This window comes from Argiope bruennichi, chromosome 1 (assembly GCF_947563725.1).
Source record: "Argiope bruennichi chromosome 1, qqArgBrue1.1, whole genome shotgun sequence".
Taxonomy (NCBI): Eukaryota; Metazoa; Arthropoda; class Arachnida; order Araneae; family Araneidae; genus Argiope; species Argiope bruennichi.
In genome coordinates, this window is record NC_079151.1 from 38428077 (window position 1) to 38447018 (window position 18942).

General features: G+C 29.1%; 1 protein-coding gene across 2 annotated transcripts in view; it reads right to left on the minus strand.

The window, feature by feature from the left end:
- The window catches only part of LOC129964736 (LIM domain only protein 3-like), a 161415-nt gene that overhangs the window by 117386 nt on the left and 25087 nt on the right, over nt 1-18942 (minus strand). Inside the window, exon 1 of one of the 2 annotated variants that reach the window (XM_056079125.1) lies at nt 755-863. The exons of the other annotated variant lie outside the window; for it this stretch is intronic. Coding sequence (XP_055935100.1) covers nt 755-799 — 45 coding nt within the window. The 5' untranslated portion in view covers nt 800-863. Of the gene's footprint in view, nt 1-754; nt 864-18942 lie in introns of those variants that run through there. 2 annotated transcript variants of the gene reach the window in all.

Consider the following 18942-nt stretch of genomic DNA (forward strand, 5'->3'; position numbering starts at 1 on the left):
GAACTGTGTATTCGATTTTCTTTTCAACCCCGTTATATTTCAAAAGAAATAAGTTAACAATTTCTAGCAAATGACATACTTCAAAATGTATTAAAATTTTAAAGAAAAATATTTTCCGAGAATTTGTTTCTTTGAAAAAGTTTTGCTCAGCCCAAAATCTTCGAAAGCAAACAAGAAAGTAAAGATTTATCAAATTACAAATATAGGAAAATTAAATTAAAAATAGATATTTAAAGAATTTATAAGTTTTTTTGGAACGATGAATTTCTTGACTACTACTCTTCCTCATAATTAATGTGGAATCTAAAACAAGAAATCAATGCTAGCCCCCCCCCCCTCTCTCCCACACAATCTTGCTCCTCGACCCCAATCGAGATCAGTACCCACAATTTAAGAAATTTCAAATAAAAAATACGGAAAAATTCACAAACATCTCAATATTATTCGGCAAAATAATTCTGCACATTTCAATAACTGCGAAATGTTTTAAACAATATGTATCAAGAATTTAAAGATCACTTTTGTTTACCATTAAAATCTTTGTTTTTTCCAGCAAATGAGTCGTAATTAAATATTTTATTCATCAACTATAAATAATTTATTATTAATTTGAAAAAAGGCAGATATGATTCACATACAAGTTTCAATTATTGCATAGAATATAACAAATGCCAATTATTGCATATAATAACTTCACACACTAAAAGTCCATTGGCATAATTAACCACTGAAACCCAGAAACAATCCAACTTACCCTCACCAAATCCGCCCTATTTTCCCTCGCTGCACTTATCTTCATGTGACACTAGTCAGAGGCCAGAGCGACGTCCAGCGCGTCTTGAGAATCGGAAAAGTGAGCGTCTGACAGATAATTGGTGGTCGACCTCGACCGTGCCACTATCTCTGCCACTGTCCGTCATCCATCCTTCCCTTTCCGGAAGGAAGGAACAGTCGAACGGAAGACAAATGTGGAGGCAGGCAGATTCGGTAAACATCCCAGAGACTGGTCCATGCCACATCAGCAAACGACTGCTGACGCCAAGGGTCTTACAAGCCAACGGGAATGGCTTTTCTTAGGCAAATCCCAGGGAATCGGAGAGAGATATTGGTTGTCGCAGCCGAATGGATTTTAGGGCCAAGTATTTGGGAAATCCTTGCCTGTCTCTAAAATCCATTTCACTGGAATACGTTAGGATGGAATGGATGTTTGGATGGGATTTTTTATATATGGTTTGGATTATGCAGCTTTGGTCCATGTTGTTGATATGTGATGGTAAATGTTAAAACTCATAATACGGTTAGTTTAGTTTAGTATGTTAAGAAGTATTACAGTTTTATTTTATTATTGTTCTGCTGTTATTTTGAAATAAGGCTGTTATCAGATTTTTAAATACACTCAAAAAATAATTTACATCAAGAAAATCGTCAAAAAAAGTTACTAAAATGTTGAAAGTGTGACAAAACAAAATATTTAAATTTCATCTGAGAGTAATAAATATGCAACAACATATTTTAATGCATAAAAAGTGTTTGTTCATCAAATTTTTTAATCTTTGTTTAGCCAAAAAACACTCATAAATTCATTTATGAAAAGAAAGAAAATATTTTTGTCGAGTCAAATTATTTTATATTATCTGGGAATGATAAATTTAAATAAAGTTTGATTACAAGTCTTGTCACTATGAAAGAAATTTGAAATATATTCATATGTACCACACACAGAAATAAGTTCTGTACCATTGCAGCGATAAATATAATATTGGTCAAAATTCAATAATGTGCAAAAATCAGGAAGCCAAATTCCAGTAATGTGTTGAAATAGCATTAGGAAACAAATATTGGAAAAAAAAGAACAATAAATCTAAAAAGAAACATTTTTTTTTACTTTATTTCATATGCATTTGCTATTCAAACAGTTATTACTATCTAATAAATTTTTTATCACTTGCAATTCATATAGAAAAAAAGACCAAAACTATAATTATCATCGATGGATATTGAATTATATTTATACTAATAATCGTTCGTCTATCTTCTCTTATCATTCATTTCTTGGTTATGAAAACTCAATTTTGGAACTAGAGCTAAACAGATTTGAAACCCGATTCATCAAAAGATTAGCCCTATTAGGCAAGTTAAAATTAATGAAGTGAATCTGAGGAATTAATTTTAATAATGAAAATTAAATTTAATGTTGATGGTAAAAGCTCTTTCATTGGTATGGTGTGAAAATTCGGAGAGAAGAGATGATGTCAGATGTCTTGTAATATAAATACCATGCAAAGTCTTTCTCAGTGACAATTTTCATATTGCCATAAATGAAACGAAATTGATCTTTCAATTTTGGAAATTTGTAACGTGCTTTATTTTCTCGCATTCTTAAATTTTCACAAACGATATTTAATATTCCAATTACAATCTTTTATTATTATTATTATTATTTATGATGCTCGAAATAGCCTCATTTTTACTTTTTATATAGAAGGAGGGAGAATATTTAAAAAGATTTAATTGTTTGTTTAAAACTGCTTTTTAAAATGCTTATCTAGTATTGAGATTTTAGGAAGCAAAAATTTAATTTAATTTTTATAGTTTTTAATTTAATAACTGTTAATGTGACTTTTTAAAAGTTGAGACTATAACTGCCAATGCGACTATTTAAAAGTTGCGACTATAATTGCCAATGCATCTATTACTATGTATTTAACTTTTAATTTTATCATAAAAATTATCAAAGAAAAAAAGAATCAAATATTGCAAATATTTGCAAATATAATCAAATATTGCAAAAATAAATCAAATATTTAAGAATCAAATATTTGCCATACTTCGAATTCAAGACAACAACTGAAACAAACATTTTTGTCTGCACATTTTTATTCCATTAGACATATATATTTATCAAATTCAATGATTTATCTATAAATTTTCTTTTGAAGAAAATAGGAAATTCCAATTCTAACCAATACTGATTCTAACAAATCAAACGTTATGCGATCTTGAATGAGATTAAACTTCAAAAGACGATATATATCATCACAAACGTCGTCATGACCCTAATATGAAGTGAAAGCAGATCTATAGAGCAGTCGCAGAGATGCCATTTTCTGAAATGTTGAATATTTAACAAGATTTAAGAGCGCGAGCCAAGCAATCTCCTACAATCTAATGTATAGCTCTAAATCTTTCTAATGGTTTTTGACATAACGATTGCTTCCTTGCTAAAGGCCAACTACCAGAAATTAATTTTAGCCATTTGAGTAGATATTGAATAAGTGGTCAGCGCTTATCGGATGAGATAGGGCCCGGTTCGTTCTCATGCAGCTTTGAAGAGATCTTGTTTGGAAAATGAAACACTGGAGCTCAAACCTACAGATGACGATAAAAAAAAAGATATTTGAATAGTAAAGGCAGTTCTGAAAATATTATATTCATTTGAATTTTTAAATAAAGTGAGGGAGCGATTAAAAATTAACCCTTCGTTCTCTGCTTATTAAAGTTTTAAAACCAAAAAGAAGTTATTAATTTTAAAATTACGGAATGAATTATGATTATATATATTTTAGTAACGCATAAATATTTGCAAAAGGCTTACAATATGTTTAATTCATTTTCTAGTATGATAAAATATTTTATCTATTAATTAAGATTTTTAAAACTGATGTAAAACCAATCAATATATTTTAATATTTGTAATAAATTATTTTATAAAATATTGATAATGGCTTTTGATTTCTTTGAAGGAGAATGTAAAATCGATCAATATATTATTTAGTTAAATAATAAAATGCTTATCAAAAATTTTAATAAAATTATTTATTCGCATTTTCGAATATTTTTAAGAAATCAAACATTGCTTGGATTCAAATGTTTTTACTGAAATCTTATGTAACATTGAATGGTTAATTACAGTTTTTTTTTTTTTTTTTTTTTTTTTGCAAATAAATAACACTGGAGAATTTTGTGAACTTTCCCGATTATGGTGGCGCTTTTTTTCTTTCTAAAAACTGTAATTACTTATTTTCATAATATAATGACAAAACTCTTATCTAGTAACAATTACATCACACTTTTCGATTGGCGAATTTTATGAACAAATGTGTAATTTTTTTTAACGTATTTCTTTCTTTTTCTTTATATATATATATATATATATATATATATATATATATATCTTTAATATTACATTTTCGTATAATGCTTTTTCCCAAGTAAGAATTCTATGAAATAAATCAAATCAAATAGTAAGGGTTTTAATCCAAGTCTCAGACAGCATAATTTCCATAAATTCTGTAAAACGATTTAAATTAATATTTTTTCAATTCTATAATTAATTACTTTTGAAATTTTTGGAATTAACAAATTTAAAAATTTGTGTAAAATAACATTGTATGTGTATAATAATAAACTTTTAAATTAAGTAAAAGTATTAAGAGGTATCTGCAGAGGTATGAAATAATTAAACATAATTAACAAATTTGCACATTAAAAAGAAAACCCTCAATAATAATTTGAATATTCTAAAAATTTATAAAGAAAAGCGGAGGAGGAACTCTGTAAATAATATATTTAATGAAACTTTCAAAAATCCTACACATTATTAAATATATATCTAACATATTTTTTTTTCTTTTAATCCCGCACCTGCATATTTTCTAATGTTTTTGTCATGCTGTAGAATTTTGAATACTCTACTGTGATTACGCCCGAAATAGGCCTCCCGTGCAATTTGGACAACTGGAGTGCAAAGTCAACACGGTTATCGGAGTGGTTTTCCATCTGAAAATCTCGGTAAACATGTTATCGATAGTTGCTCCCAGTTTTCAGAATCGGCTGACTTATCCGTCTTAACGATGTTTGCACGTCGTTCACTTTGAAGATGGTCAATAAGTGAGTCCACTTCCTTGAGATAAGCATAGCGAAAATGGGAGACTGAATTAGATTTTTTTCCTTCTGTCTTTCCCGACCATATTATGCTTCTGATATTTCACTTCTTTTCAAAAGTTTGAATTTTAATTTTTAAGCAAAATATAATTCTTGTTATAGTTTTTAAATAACTCGTAATGAGGTAGTGAATTTTTTTAAAAAAACTGATAGAACAAGTTTTTATAATCCATGTAAAATTTCCTTTTTATTTAAATCTCTTAAATATAAATTTTGCATTGATAATTTTGCTTTATATAAATCTTATATATGTTACTTAAAATTTTCTGAAGATAATGTAATTCTTAATGATCCATTCATTATATTTAACACATTTATTATTTGTATTTTATATTTTTTCTTGATTGATAATTATTTTATGTGACTGGTGACACAGAAATTAAAATTTTTATAGCATGTTTTTCCTTTAAATAAATAATGTACATCGTAATTGAGAGATTTAATACCAAAATTATCTTATACGCTATTTTAATTTGGTAGCACTGGGAAATCAGTTTTGTTTTTTGAAGTTATTGTCTTAAAATACAAGTTACGTTCAATATCCAAAAGATTTATAAGTGAAGAGGTAAAAAAAAGCTTTCATTTTTTTTCGGTGGAACCAATAATATGTCCCTACTCCTGAAGTATAATCGTACTGATTAAGGAATCCAATAGTCAAAACGTTGGTCAGCACACAGCCTTATGATCTTCATCAATTTTGTTATCACAATTAAAATAATACAAGTATATGAATCAAAAACTTGTCAAAAAATTAATCGCTGTATGATATAAATGCATTTTGCATTTTTCTTAAAAAGAATTTTTTTCAAAGGCAATTCATGAAAAATATGGAGGCAGCAATCATCAGAATCCTTTATTCATTTTATTATACAATATTACACAATGTCTTATGATTTTCCGCAATTTTTGCTGTCAATTAAAAAAAATTATATACGATTCTCCAAATCAAAAACTCATTAAAAAGCGAATGTATTATCTTAGGAGAAAGGCCAACATCTCATGTCCTTCAAAGAAAGAAAATCACCCTGAAAGGCATCTCTATGAATAATGTGGATGCAATTATATTTCATCTACATTATAATATCTACAACATCTTATGGTCTTCTTGAAATTTCGATACCAAATTTAAGAAAAAAAAATACTAATTTACCAGTATATTAAACTTGTTAAAAATCGAATCCACAGCACGAGGATAACAGCTATTTCTTATAACTTTCTCCCAAACAAAATCTCACTTAAAGACATAATGTAGATGCAACTGTCTTTCACTTTCCATTATTCATAACTTCATACAATATTACACAGATGTCATATAATTTTCACCACTTTCTTTATCTGTTTTAAGAAAAAGATACAAGTTTACCAGTTAGAAACTCGTTAAAAAAAATGAGTTCACTGCACTGGGAGAATGCACGATCTTCCTTATAAAGAAAGCCTCTCTGCAAGTGCACTCAAAAGTGATAGAGATAGCTATCCATCATCATACATCATTTAAAATATCATAGAGTACAACACAATATGTTATAATCTTCTAGAAGTTTTCATTACCAAATTTAAGAAAGAGATACAAGTTTACCTGTTACAAACCCTATAAAAATACGAATCCATTGTAGGAAGAGAATAATTATATCTTCCTTTCATACAAAATATTCCTGAAAGATAACTCGTGAATGATCTGGAAATAGGTATCCATCATCGAACATTATCACAAAATTAGCGTACTACAAAAAACTCTTATGACCTTCACTGAGTTTTAGCAAACTTGGATACAAGTTTACCAATTATAAACTCTAAAAAATGAAACCATTGTATGAGCAGAGTAACTTTACCCTCTATACCAGCGGTTCTTAACCTATGGGTCGCGACCCAAAATTGGGTCGCGAAGCATATTTTTTGGGTCGCTCTGAGTCGAACCAAAAAAGTTAGTAATACACCAAATTTCAGACATTTTAGAAATGACGACTTGAATAAATATCAACAATCGAAAATGAATGTTATTAACAAGATCAAAAAATATCAGCTGATTAAAAAGCGAGAGCAAAAAAAGTACGTGTGATGATAATAACGGTGAGAACTAAATGGAGCAAAGCTGGCGAGGGCGTACAAGAGAAGCGCGCCAAATATTTCATTATGTCAATCTTTTGGTTTTATTCGTTCGCTTTATTTACAAAATATTTAACAGGTAAGCACTTCTAACTTGAGAATAATTGTAAATACATGCTGATAAAAAAAACGATATCTGTAATTTATGATATAATTTGATAAATGTCAGCGCATTTTAGTTGTTTTAAAGTCAAAATGGATGGGGAACTCTTTCATAGAGCGGAGCGTCACATTTTCTGCCTTTTACAATACTGCCAAGTTGGGGTGAAACAGCCCTATAAGTATTATTGCCCTATGCAACAACATATATGTGTGAGGCTGGTTTTTCGGCTCTGTGTGTAATCAAAAACAATTACCGGAACAAGTTAAATCCTGAAATAGATATAAGGTGCTCCTTGACAAGCATTCAACCGAGGTTTGAAGATCTTTCAAAATGTATTCAAAGCACAAGGTTCTCATTAAAACTGTATGACTTGCATTTAAAATTTAAAAGACTTAACATATGTATTGATATTTCTTTCTTTTTAGGAATAAGTTAAAATGTCAGTTATTTTCAAAAAGTTATAAATATATTTTAATTTGGTCAATAAAAATTATTAAAAACACTGATTATTAACTAAATTTTCCTTGCATCGAAAAGTACTTTTGTTTATCTTTATTATTAAAAAAATAAATAAAAAATGTGTAAGTTAAAAAAAAATCATCATCGTAGGATTGAAGATTTTTTAAAAATACGATCTAAAATAAAGCAATAAAAAAATTTTGACTTTTTTTTGGGTCGCGACATGAACATATTTCTCAAATTTGGGTAGAGGCTTAAAAAGGTTAAGAACCACTGCTCTATACGAACAAAATTTTCCTGAAAGATAATTCGTAAATGATCTGGAAATAGCTATTCACCATAATATGTTTTTCAAAATATCATAGAATACAACGCAATATCGTATTAACTTCACGAAGTTGGTTACCAAAATTAAGAAATAGATACAAGTTTGTTAGTTACAAACTCGTTAATAAAAGAATTCATTGCATGAAAAAAATAACTATATTTTCTTTTCAAACAAAATTTCCTTGAAATACAGCTTCAGTGATCTCGAAACAGATATCCATCATCATACAATATTCACAAAATTAGATTGCTACATGATCTTCACCAAATTTTAGCAAACTTAAGAAGTAAACACAAGCTTACTATTAAAAACTAGTAAAAAAATCCACTGTATGAGAAGAATATCCATACTCTCTTTCTGAAAGACAGCTTTCGAATGATTTGGAGACAAGCTACCCATCATCATACATTTTTTGCAAAATTAGGCAACAAATTAAGACACAATAACTTATGACCTTCACCAAGTTCATTATCAAATTTAAGACATAGATACAAGTTAACCGATAGCAAACTCGATGAACACGAATCCATTGTATGAATAGAATAACAATACCCTCTTTCCAAAAAAAAAAAATCTCTTCGAAAGACGATTTGAATGATTTGGTGACAGCTATCCATCATCATACATTATTCACAAAATTATAGTTCTACAAAGTATATCATGATCTTTACCAAGTTCGTTACCATACTTAAGAAATATATACAAGTTTACCAATCACAAACTCGTTAAAAAAACGAAACCACTGTTATGAGGAGCGTAGCTATATCCTCTTTCCGAACAAAATCTCCTTGAAAGACAACTAGTGAATGATCTGGAGGCAGCCATTCCTCATCGGCCTTGCTGCAGTTGCAACTCCCTGTCGAACACGCAGTGGGGGAACGAGCGACATTTATATTAATTAGGAGCCTCTCGGAGTTGTCGAGGTGCGGCGGCGTGCAAGAGCGCTACCGACCAAATGGGCCATTTCTTCCGCCGGCGGAGGTGGCGAGCGCCCGCTGATGTATAGGAGCGTCAGTTACGACTTCGCACTCTCCACTCGACGATGGCTGTGGAGATCACGTAAGGATGGGAGTGGGTAGTAAATGGGCACAGAAGACATACTTAAAAAACTCAGGTGCCCGGATTAGGCAAATTGCTGGTTTTCTCGCTTTTATGTCTTAAATGTCTCCGGGAGGACTCTGAATGAAAGAAATTTAATAATAGTACTGACTATGATTTTGTAAACTTCTTCTTTGACAGTATTTATGCTACTAGAATATTATGACTTTAAAATATAAATACAATACACTCCCGAATATCCGGTTCGCGACTATCTGGCTTCCGCACTATCCGGCTTAGTTTTCTTTTATTGTAATTAAATGAAGAACTCCGGCAAGGCGTTGCAGAAGCAGTCATCTGTTTTTCAAGAATTAAAAACTGTAAGATTTGATTCTTATCTTAGGGTTATCTTTTTATATCTGTGCAATCATTTATCAGTGGAAAATAAAATCAGTTTGAGTCAATTTTCTTAAGAATTAGGTCTATGATTTACTTTAACATTTTATTTATGTTTCCTGCATTTAAGTTAGGCATAACAGAATTTATGTTAAAATGTGACCAGATTATCCTTTAACTTATTTTTTCTCTCATACATTCTTGAAACGAACAGTGCAGTATATAAACATATATAAACTACAAGTACAGAGTCTTCTATTTTAATTCGCCATGTTACCGGAAACTGCTTCTATGATATACCAAGCCGAAGCCGCGTCCACATTCTACGTGGCTTCAGATATATGGAGGGCTTAGTACTCATTGAGAAGTGAAAAAACAGTTGTTTTATAACAATGAGTTTTGGTATAAAAACTTTGTATTCGGGTAATGGTGTGTAAAGAAATGATTTCAAAGAACTCCGGTCTATCCAGCTTTTTTGTTATCCGGTTTGCAGTTCCGCCACATTAGGCCGGATACTCGAGAGTGTACTGTATAAAAATGTATTACTGGTCAAATTATTTATTAAAAAATCTTACAGATATCAAATGAAATATTTTATTAAGAAATTTTGATAAAGTGATTCAAATTGTGGTGATTTTTTTGGCTTCTTGAATTTAGATGTGTTTGAATATATTTGTATTCTAATAATATTTGTAATCAAATAGTAGCTTTGGACTAAAAAACGAGAGTTCTTTCTCACACAACGGTTTATTTTCACATTTAAGAAGAGGACGGTATATAAACAAGAGAGACAGAAAAATATCCTACAGCGCAGTGCGACCATGGATTCAAAATTTCACAATAACCATGTTGCCATTAATAACGAGACAATCTCAGTGGTATCAGAAATAAAACTAGTTGCCAGATATAATAGCATAATATAAAAATAATACAAAATACACTGAGACAATGCACACAGAATAGAAAATGAAATCTTAAAATACAAATATTATATTATCAAAATACAAACATATCCAAACGAGATGAGAAAAATGATGGTGCTTTTAACGGCGATGTAAGCCAGAGATTTTTAAATTTTCTTTGTTCATAAACCCACCTATATTTCTTTCATTTTCTCCAATCCTGAACACGCATATAAATAAGAAACTGGACCATTGGTAATTAACCCTTTAAAAGGCCACTTTTTTCTAGTCATAGTATAGTAAAATATTTTTAGGAATGAGATAAGCTTATGGAAACTGATTCATTTAACTTATCATAGAAATTTAATTTGATTAATTAATTTATTGTGTTAATTAATAATTAAGTAACAAATCAAGACACACCATTTTGTGTGAGACAAGATACTGTAGCATCTAAGTTTCTGTCTTATTGAAAAATTTGTCAGAACTTAAGCCAATCTACGTATCTTCACACAAAGATAGATGAATTTTGTGGGAAGTATACTTCCCATGGCCTTACAAAGGGTTAATTAAAAACTTTTTAAAATTTAGTTTTAAAATATATATTTAAATGGCAAATTTTAGTACAATGATTCAGATATTGGTGGATTTCTGAGTTTTGCACTTTGAATACTTTTTGAGAAGTCTCGTAATGGAAAAATCATGAGGATGTATTATCAATTTTTATATGATTAGTGCATTGAAATGAAACAATAGAAAAAGCTAATGAACCGTCAACCGGTAATAAAAAAATATTTACTTAGAAAATTTGGATAAAATTATTTAAATAGAGATTTTCTAACTTATATAGGAAATGGAAAAAAATCTTGGCAATTTTAATGCTGTTGCTGTCTTGCTGGGATAGGGTGTTTCTTTACCTTTTTATACTTACTTTACCTTTATTACATTGATGCATAATTTTTCATCGGTCTGAAGAATGCATATAAAGAAGAAAATGGAATAACTAAAGACATAAACAAAAATAAGCTAAATTTTTAGAGGAAAATTTAAACTAATTAGTTATTTAAAATATTTTAACGAAATGATTCATATGATTTTATGCAATATAACCAGATAATACAGGGTGTTCATTAATTATTGCCTGGGTTTCCGTACCTCATAACTTTCGAATAAAAAATATTACGCAAAAACCGATTACATATTCGTAAATTGCAACTCAAAGAATTTTATTAATGATATTAAAGTGTAAATCTTGCACAATTTGCACGTTGTAGGCATTCATCTGAATGCGATTACATATTCGTAAATTACAACTCAAAGAATTTTATTAATGGTATTAAAAAGATTAATGAATTTGCACATGGCTGCCCTTCGTGGCTCGTAACACATCGAGACGAAATTCGATTTCCCTCCAAGTGTCCGAATTATCCGAAGGAGGATCTTTCTTGTACGTGGTCCTGAAGCGGCGTTGAGTAGTTATAACAGATTTAGTTTCGAGAAACCACAATACACACATTGCTTTTTCTTGCACGGTCACCATTTTTATTTATGACGTCATAATTACCTAGACTACAAATGTGCTAAGATCGCATTGTTGCCACGTAAAATTCTTTGAGTTGTAATTTATGAATACATAATCGCCTTCAGCTGAATGCCTACAAAGTGCAAATTGTGCAAGCTTTACACTTTAATATAATTAATAAAATTCTTTGAGTTGTAATTTACGAATACGTAATCGGTTTTTGCGTAATATTTTTTATTCGAAAGTTATGAGTTACGGAAACCCCGACAATAATTAATGAACACCCTGTATTGACGAATATCACAAGCGCAAGATTATTCAAAATTTAGTGATCCAAACACTTCAGGCCACTCTAACACCAGACTACCTTTTCATTCCAATAATTTTTTATGCCAGATTAAACAAAATGGGGGGAAATAATTTTGGCAATGTATATTAAAAGCTTAAATTTTTATTAGATTATTCCTATTGACAGAACTGCAAGCAAAGAGTGATTTTGTGCGTTTTATTTGGTTCTTGATAAATTAAGTCAAAATATTTTAGAATCAGAAGAATCAAAAATGAGATATAATAAAAGGGATAATAAAAAAATAAAAACCCTTTTCATATGCTTCATATAATAAGAAATATAGATAGTTCAGTAATTCTTGTTCAGTTTTTAAAAAAATCGAGAAAGGGGGAAAAAACCCAGACAAAAAGTTTCAAAATATAAAGAGATGATACTTTATTAGAATAAAAAAAATATCGTTTATATTTTAAATGAAACATCCTATCCTCCATTTTAATATATAATATAATAAAAAAAGGTAAATAACAGAATAAAGCATCGGAAAAATTCTTTGAAATATACAAATCCGAAACAGGCTGGATAGAAAAATTATCGTATTTTAAATTATTTCGTTGGATGCATTAATTTTTGGATATTGTACAATATATAAGAAGAAAAAAACTATATATTTATATAAAAAATGAAGCAATACGTTTACGATTGTTTTAAACTATAAATGAAATGTATATAAATTCACAATGAAATAAAAAAAAACTACAGCAATTTTTATACTAAATTCTTATGTTAATTTATCTTTTTTATAAAAAATGAAAAAAAGTATAAAATGAAATGAAAAAACTTAAATTTATAAAGAAAATGAACATTTAAAGGCATGTAAAATTACAAAAAATAAAAAAATAAAGTCAGTTTTTTATACTAAATAGGAAATAAATTTATAAAGAAGATAAAAAACATAGTTGGAAAAAAGAAAACTTATAAAGAAAGTGAATTCATAAGAAAATGAAAAAAAGATATTTTTTTATACTAAATAGAGAAAGGAGAAGTAATTTTCGCAGATAATCATCCTGCAAAAAAAGATCAAATAATCAATGTAATTGTTATTTTATTTTTCTTGTAACAAATTATTTATAATATTACTTTTTCAATTTATGAGCACATGCATAAAATGGATTAAAGAAATTATTTCAGTTTTATTTATTTTGGATATTGTACAATTTATTGTTGCCAAAATAATATTTTAACATATATGAAAATCTTCCATTTTATATTAATTTGCATTTATCAAATATGGAAAATGAATAAAACAATAAATGAGAATTGCATGTTGTAAAATATTTAATAATGGATAGGAATGCTTACTATATTGAGCCCTCACCTTAAAATTTATACCTCTCTTTCTTCTTCAAATTGAAAAAATAAATATAAATGATAAGAAAGAAGATATAAGAAAAGTAAATTTAAAAAGTACATATGAGGAAGGTTATTTGTAATTTAATATATTCAGAATGAAACATTGTGCAATATTTTTTTTTTATAATGATGGGAATTTTTTTTTCAGTTACACAGTTTTTAATAATTATTATATATTTTGATACGAGCTTAAAATATGTCAAAGTTATATATTGTAAAATAGTTATGATTCAATTTAACTACTTAAATTTTTTTAAAACAAATGAGAATTTTTTTCTATTAATGAAAATAAAACTAAATTTATTAAATGAAGATTAGATAGAATAGATCCTAAAAATTGCCTCATGAAATAACATATCTGTATTTATTGACATTTCGATAAAAAAAATATATTGTGAAATATCATCGTATTTTAATAAAATGGAAACAATTGTTGTAATTATATAATTACTCTGATAATATTTAACTCACAGTTATAAAATATCAAATTTCCTAAATACTTTGAGACAAGAAGTTTAATATAGAAATAGAAAAGTGTTTTTCGTCCCCTTCAATTCTTTGAAATATCAGATATGTTCTCAGTTTCTATCGTTATCGTTTATAATTTTATTAAAAATTATCTATTAGCCAACAGGTTGAGAAATTCCTACTTTTCATGCCAAATTTTACATTCTCATGTGCATGTTTTCATAGTGACCCAGATGTGCATCAAACAGAAAATGTGTCTGGGTTGTATTGCTGAATTCAATTAAAGAACCTGGTTCAAGCTTGATGGTTCTCAAAATTTAGTTGTTCAATTTTATTTAAGTTGTGGAAAGATGTTTTGAGATTCATACATCAATGATATTTTCTGCTATTTCTAAGATAATAGTTTTCAGTTATTTCTAGCTAATAATTTTCAGCTAATAGTTTAGAATTTGTACAGATTCTTATTCATTTTTCTTTATGTTTGTGCAATATAGTCAAGTCAGGTTTTTTTTTCCCTTTGAAATTATCTAACTCACTTTTCATAAATGAGCACGCAGATTATGTACTCAGTGTGTAAAAAATTCGAAAATATTTCACCTTGAAGAATTCAGAAATAAAATGGTACAGCTTGTAAATAGTTTCAAAGTTGTTTTTTAATTCTCTTTTTTTTAAAAAAAAAATTAATATTGTTATGAGATTACTTGCAATTCTTGCAAGAATGAAATTATTATTTTTTTCATCGCATTATAAAAATCCAAACATCTGTTTAAAAATAAAGGTAAAAAAAAAAAAAAAAAAAAAAAAAAAAAACTTCACTCTAACTTTACTTTAAGGTAGGTTTTAAATTTGATCTTTTCGAATGCCAAAAAAGGAGAAATCTTTTCCTTAGCGAGTTAAGTCTAGGGAGCTCAAAAATAAATGAAAAAATTAATCCTTTATAACGAAAATAAAATTTTGTTAACAGCAGCTGTTAAATAAATTTTAAGGAAGTTGAAAAAGACAGGTTATTTATTTAAAAATGTTATAAAGCTTTAAGAAAATGCTTATAAAAAATTTCATGACTCACATTTTTCTGTGGCACTTATTGTTCGCAAAAACATACTCAAAATGTTGAAAGCTATTGTGACTTTAGGTGGTCTGGAGAATAAGCAATTTCAGACCAACCCGAAGCAGATCCACTATGCATATGAACTTGGGACACTTTAAATATGTCCTCCGAATGGCGTATTGTGGAAGTTTTAGCGATGGGATGCGCGTTAATATATCATTCTTGTTATCATAGTTAAAAATTATGACTTCCAAAGGGGAGCGTAAAAATAATCTAAAATAAGATTAATCGTGTATAGATTCTGTTTATAGAATGCATAATTAGAATTCCATTTTCATCAGAACGTTAAATTCATCAATCATTTTTATACGGTAGTCTTACATTCTTATTTATATTACATATCCCCTTTAAGATTACACTCCATACTTCAAATAAAGAAGACCGAAATTTTCACGAATGATTTAGTTATAGATTTAAAAAAAATGAAAACAAAACAAGAAAAATTATATTACAAATAACATAAAAATGCCGAAATTCTATAAGCAATGGTTCGATGATATGATCTTGGTTTCGGAGTAGAAGGCTTCAAAATCCTATTCTACCATGCCGTTATCTAATATTATCTACCGTGTCGTCATCTATTCTACCATGTTGTACCAAATATCTACCGTAGATCTATCCTCCCGTTAGTGTGGTGTGGTGTGGATAGGGAGGTGCCAGCTCAGGTGTTGTCCTCGTCATCTGACCGCGGTTCGAAATTACGAGGTCCGTCCCAAAATAGCCCTAGTGTTGCTTTAAAAGAGACGTTAATATAACTAAACTAAACTAAACTGCCGTAAGTCAAGTACGTATTAAATCTGACATTGATGGTCAAAAACCACTATATTGGAGTAGTAAGAAAATCTGAAAAGGAGATACGTATGCTCAAACATCTTTCTTATCATAATATCGCCAAGATGAGATATCTTCCCTCAATATTGCTTCCAATTCTCTAAAAAACAATTCAGCTACAACTTTTTTTTGTGAAAAATAAAATAAATAAATCTACTCTCGTATTTGTGCGTACAACATAAATAAATGGTATTTCTATTGTTTATTTTAATTTAAATAAGCAAGAACAATGTCGCATCATTAAATCCACAAAATAGTCGATGTGTTTTTCAAGCGAGTAACCGCTTTAAGTTTGCGACATGGCAATTTCGAAGCCGACATTAAAGTTTACCAAAATCACAGCTGTTCAGATGGAACAGTTAATGTAATGCTTCCGCCTATGATAGAAAATTGCGCGATGTTCCAGAAAGTTCCACACCAAACTTTTCACACCAGGATTTCTCACCAGTATCATTACATGCCCCGAAGTCGGAGGAGGAAAAGATTCCGTATCCAACTCTCATTTTTCCTTATCTCCTCCGCCCCACACGCTCACATTTGCGCCCTAACGTTCATTCCTAAGCCCCGGCATACCATCTAAAGCAACGAACACATCTATACATATTCATATGCATCTATATTGGCAAGCAAGTTTTCGAAGAAATGTCTTTAAAGTTTTCAAGAAGAACATCTGGTTTGATCCCGAAAACATCAGAAAGACATAAAAACTTGGGGAAAAGAAGGAAAGGAAGGGAAAAAAATTCTTATTTTCTATATCGATTTGCGCATTTGGACCTACCATTTATTTTGCTTGTCTCATACCTGTGTCTCTGGTGTTATTTTTTTGCTTTGATGGACAAATATAGACGTTTTCCGTAGCCCCCTTGCACTCTGTGATAGCCGCCACCATTTATCTCTTTGGATGGTACGAATGATCTTTGTATTTACCACGAACTTCTTTTTTCGCTCTATCTTTTGATTTTCGCGTTCAGCCTTTTTATGTCCCTCTTATTGATGGTTTTACAAAGCGAGAGGTTGTTTTCACTATCGAATTGCTCGCAAAGAATTTTTTTCATCCGTTCTCGTTTTGTTGTATGGTAAGATAAGTTTTCTTTCTTTCGTTCTTTTTTTAAGCTGCAAGGTTTAATCTGATTTCTCGTTTATCTCATTGATAATATAATAATATAAATGAGATTCTTGTACGTACAACTTGAATGCTTACAAATTTTCAAGCAATTTTACCACATAAACAAAAATTGAATTAAATGTAAAATATTATATTATATGGTGCATAACTTTTAAATTTATAATTTATAAAATCTGTCATTTTTAAATTTATAAACTGTTTATTCTATTTTACAACATTTTTAAAAATGATTCTTGAAGTTTATGGCCGAACTACATCAGCAGAAAGGGATGTACGTATTTGAAAAATGTGAAAAATATATTATTCGTGAAATTAAACATTTTTTTAACTTCAAACATAATTTCATTAAACAGAATATCATTTAACAGTATTTCAAACTTAGTTCTCATCAACTACACTTGCCTCTATAAATTAATCCTTTAAAAGGCCATTTTTTTCTAGTCATATTATGTTAAAATATTTTTAGGCTTGAAATTAGAATAAGAAAAAGTATTTATTTAGCTTATTAGGATAAATTAAATTTAATTAATTAATTAATTTGGTTAAGTAATAATTAAGTAACAAATCAAGATACATCAATTTGTGTGAGATAAAGAACTGAAGCATTTAAGTTTCTGTCTTTCTAAAAAAAATTGTCAGAACTGATGCCAAACTACATAATTTCATACGAAGATTGATAAATTTAGTGGGAAGCATACTTCCCATGGCCCTAGAAAGGGTTAAGAAACAGACATAAATTATTAATTTTCAAAAAAAAAATATATTATAAATGGTTAAATGAAATTGAAATACTTGCCAATCAAGATTTATCTCTGTCACTCGTCCTTAAACCTTTTTATCGGTCCATGAATTTATGCTCTGTCAATGTTCTACGAAACGATGTCACTTCAATAGCTTCCGATCAACGAACTACTAAGTTAACTATTGACGGATTTTAGCTCGCAACATGCGCTCATATCATCATGAAGAATAAGAATTTCTCTGTTTCACCCACATATCCGTACAAGTTGCAAACCGAAACCTTCTAGATTCCAGAATCACGGATATGCTATGTCTATATCTAAATATAGGCAATAAAATTTGATTATCGATTGTTGAATATGAATCAATTTTAAACCACGTGTCAGATTTTAAATAAATCATATAATATACTTCCATTCACTTGCTGTAGGAAATGGCGAGCAAAAATATCACATTGTTTCTCCCACACTGCAGCATCACGGAAGTTTGTGTACCCTGTCTAATTGCTATCTTGGTCACATCCCTTCGCTTCTCTGAAGATTTATCACTAATATTTTGTCTACATAAATTGGATGTGTGCTCCAGACCTTAATTGCTTTCCTAGACGCGGTCACCTTTGAAGATGAGTCCTGGCTGGCTAATAAAAGCAAGTGGTTAATGACGCAAACTAGGAGAAATGTTGAATCCTCAGACCACTTTGGACTAGTGTCTCTGATGTCTGAGTGCCCAGCGGACACTCAGACGCCAGATATTTTAAGCTCTAGATGTATTGAATTCACACCTGTGAAATGCAAATAATATTCTTGTATATGATGTAATTAAACATTTAATCTAAATTTAATGCAGTTGATATATTTCACGAGATTCCTTGAAATTACTTGAGTGCACCAAAATCATACAAAAAATGAAAGAAGATTCGAGCATCTTGACAGAAATGTGTATTATTTTACTGTCTCACAATTGACATCTGTATTATTACTAAAATTATAAATTATAATATTATAATTATAAAAAAATTGTATATATAATACAATTACTAAAATAGTGAATAATATTATGTATATATAATATTAAAATTCGATTATACAGATGAAAATGATACCATGAAAAGTTAATTCTTTTGAATTTTAAAGTTGCATAAAAATTAGGCTTGAATAATATTATGCTTCGAAGA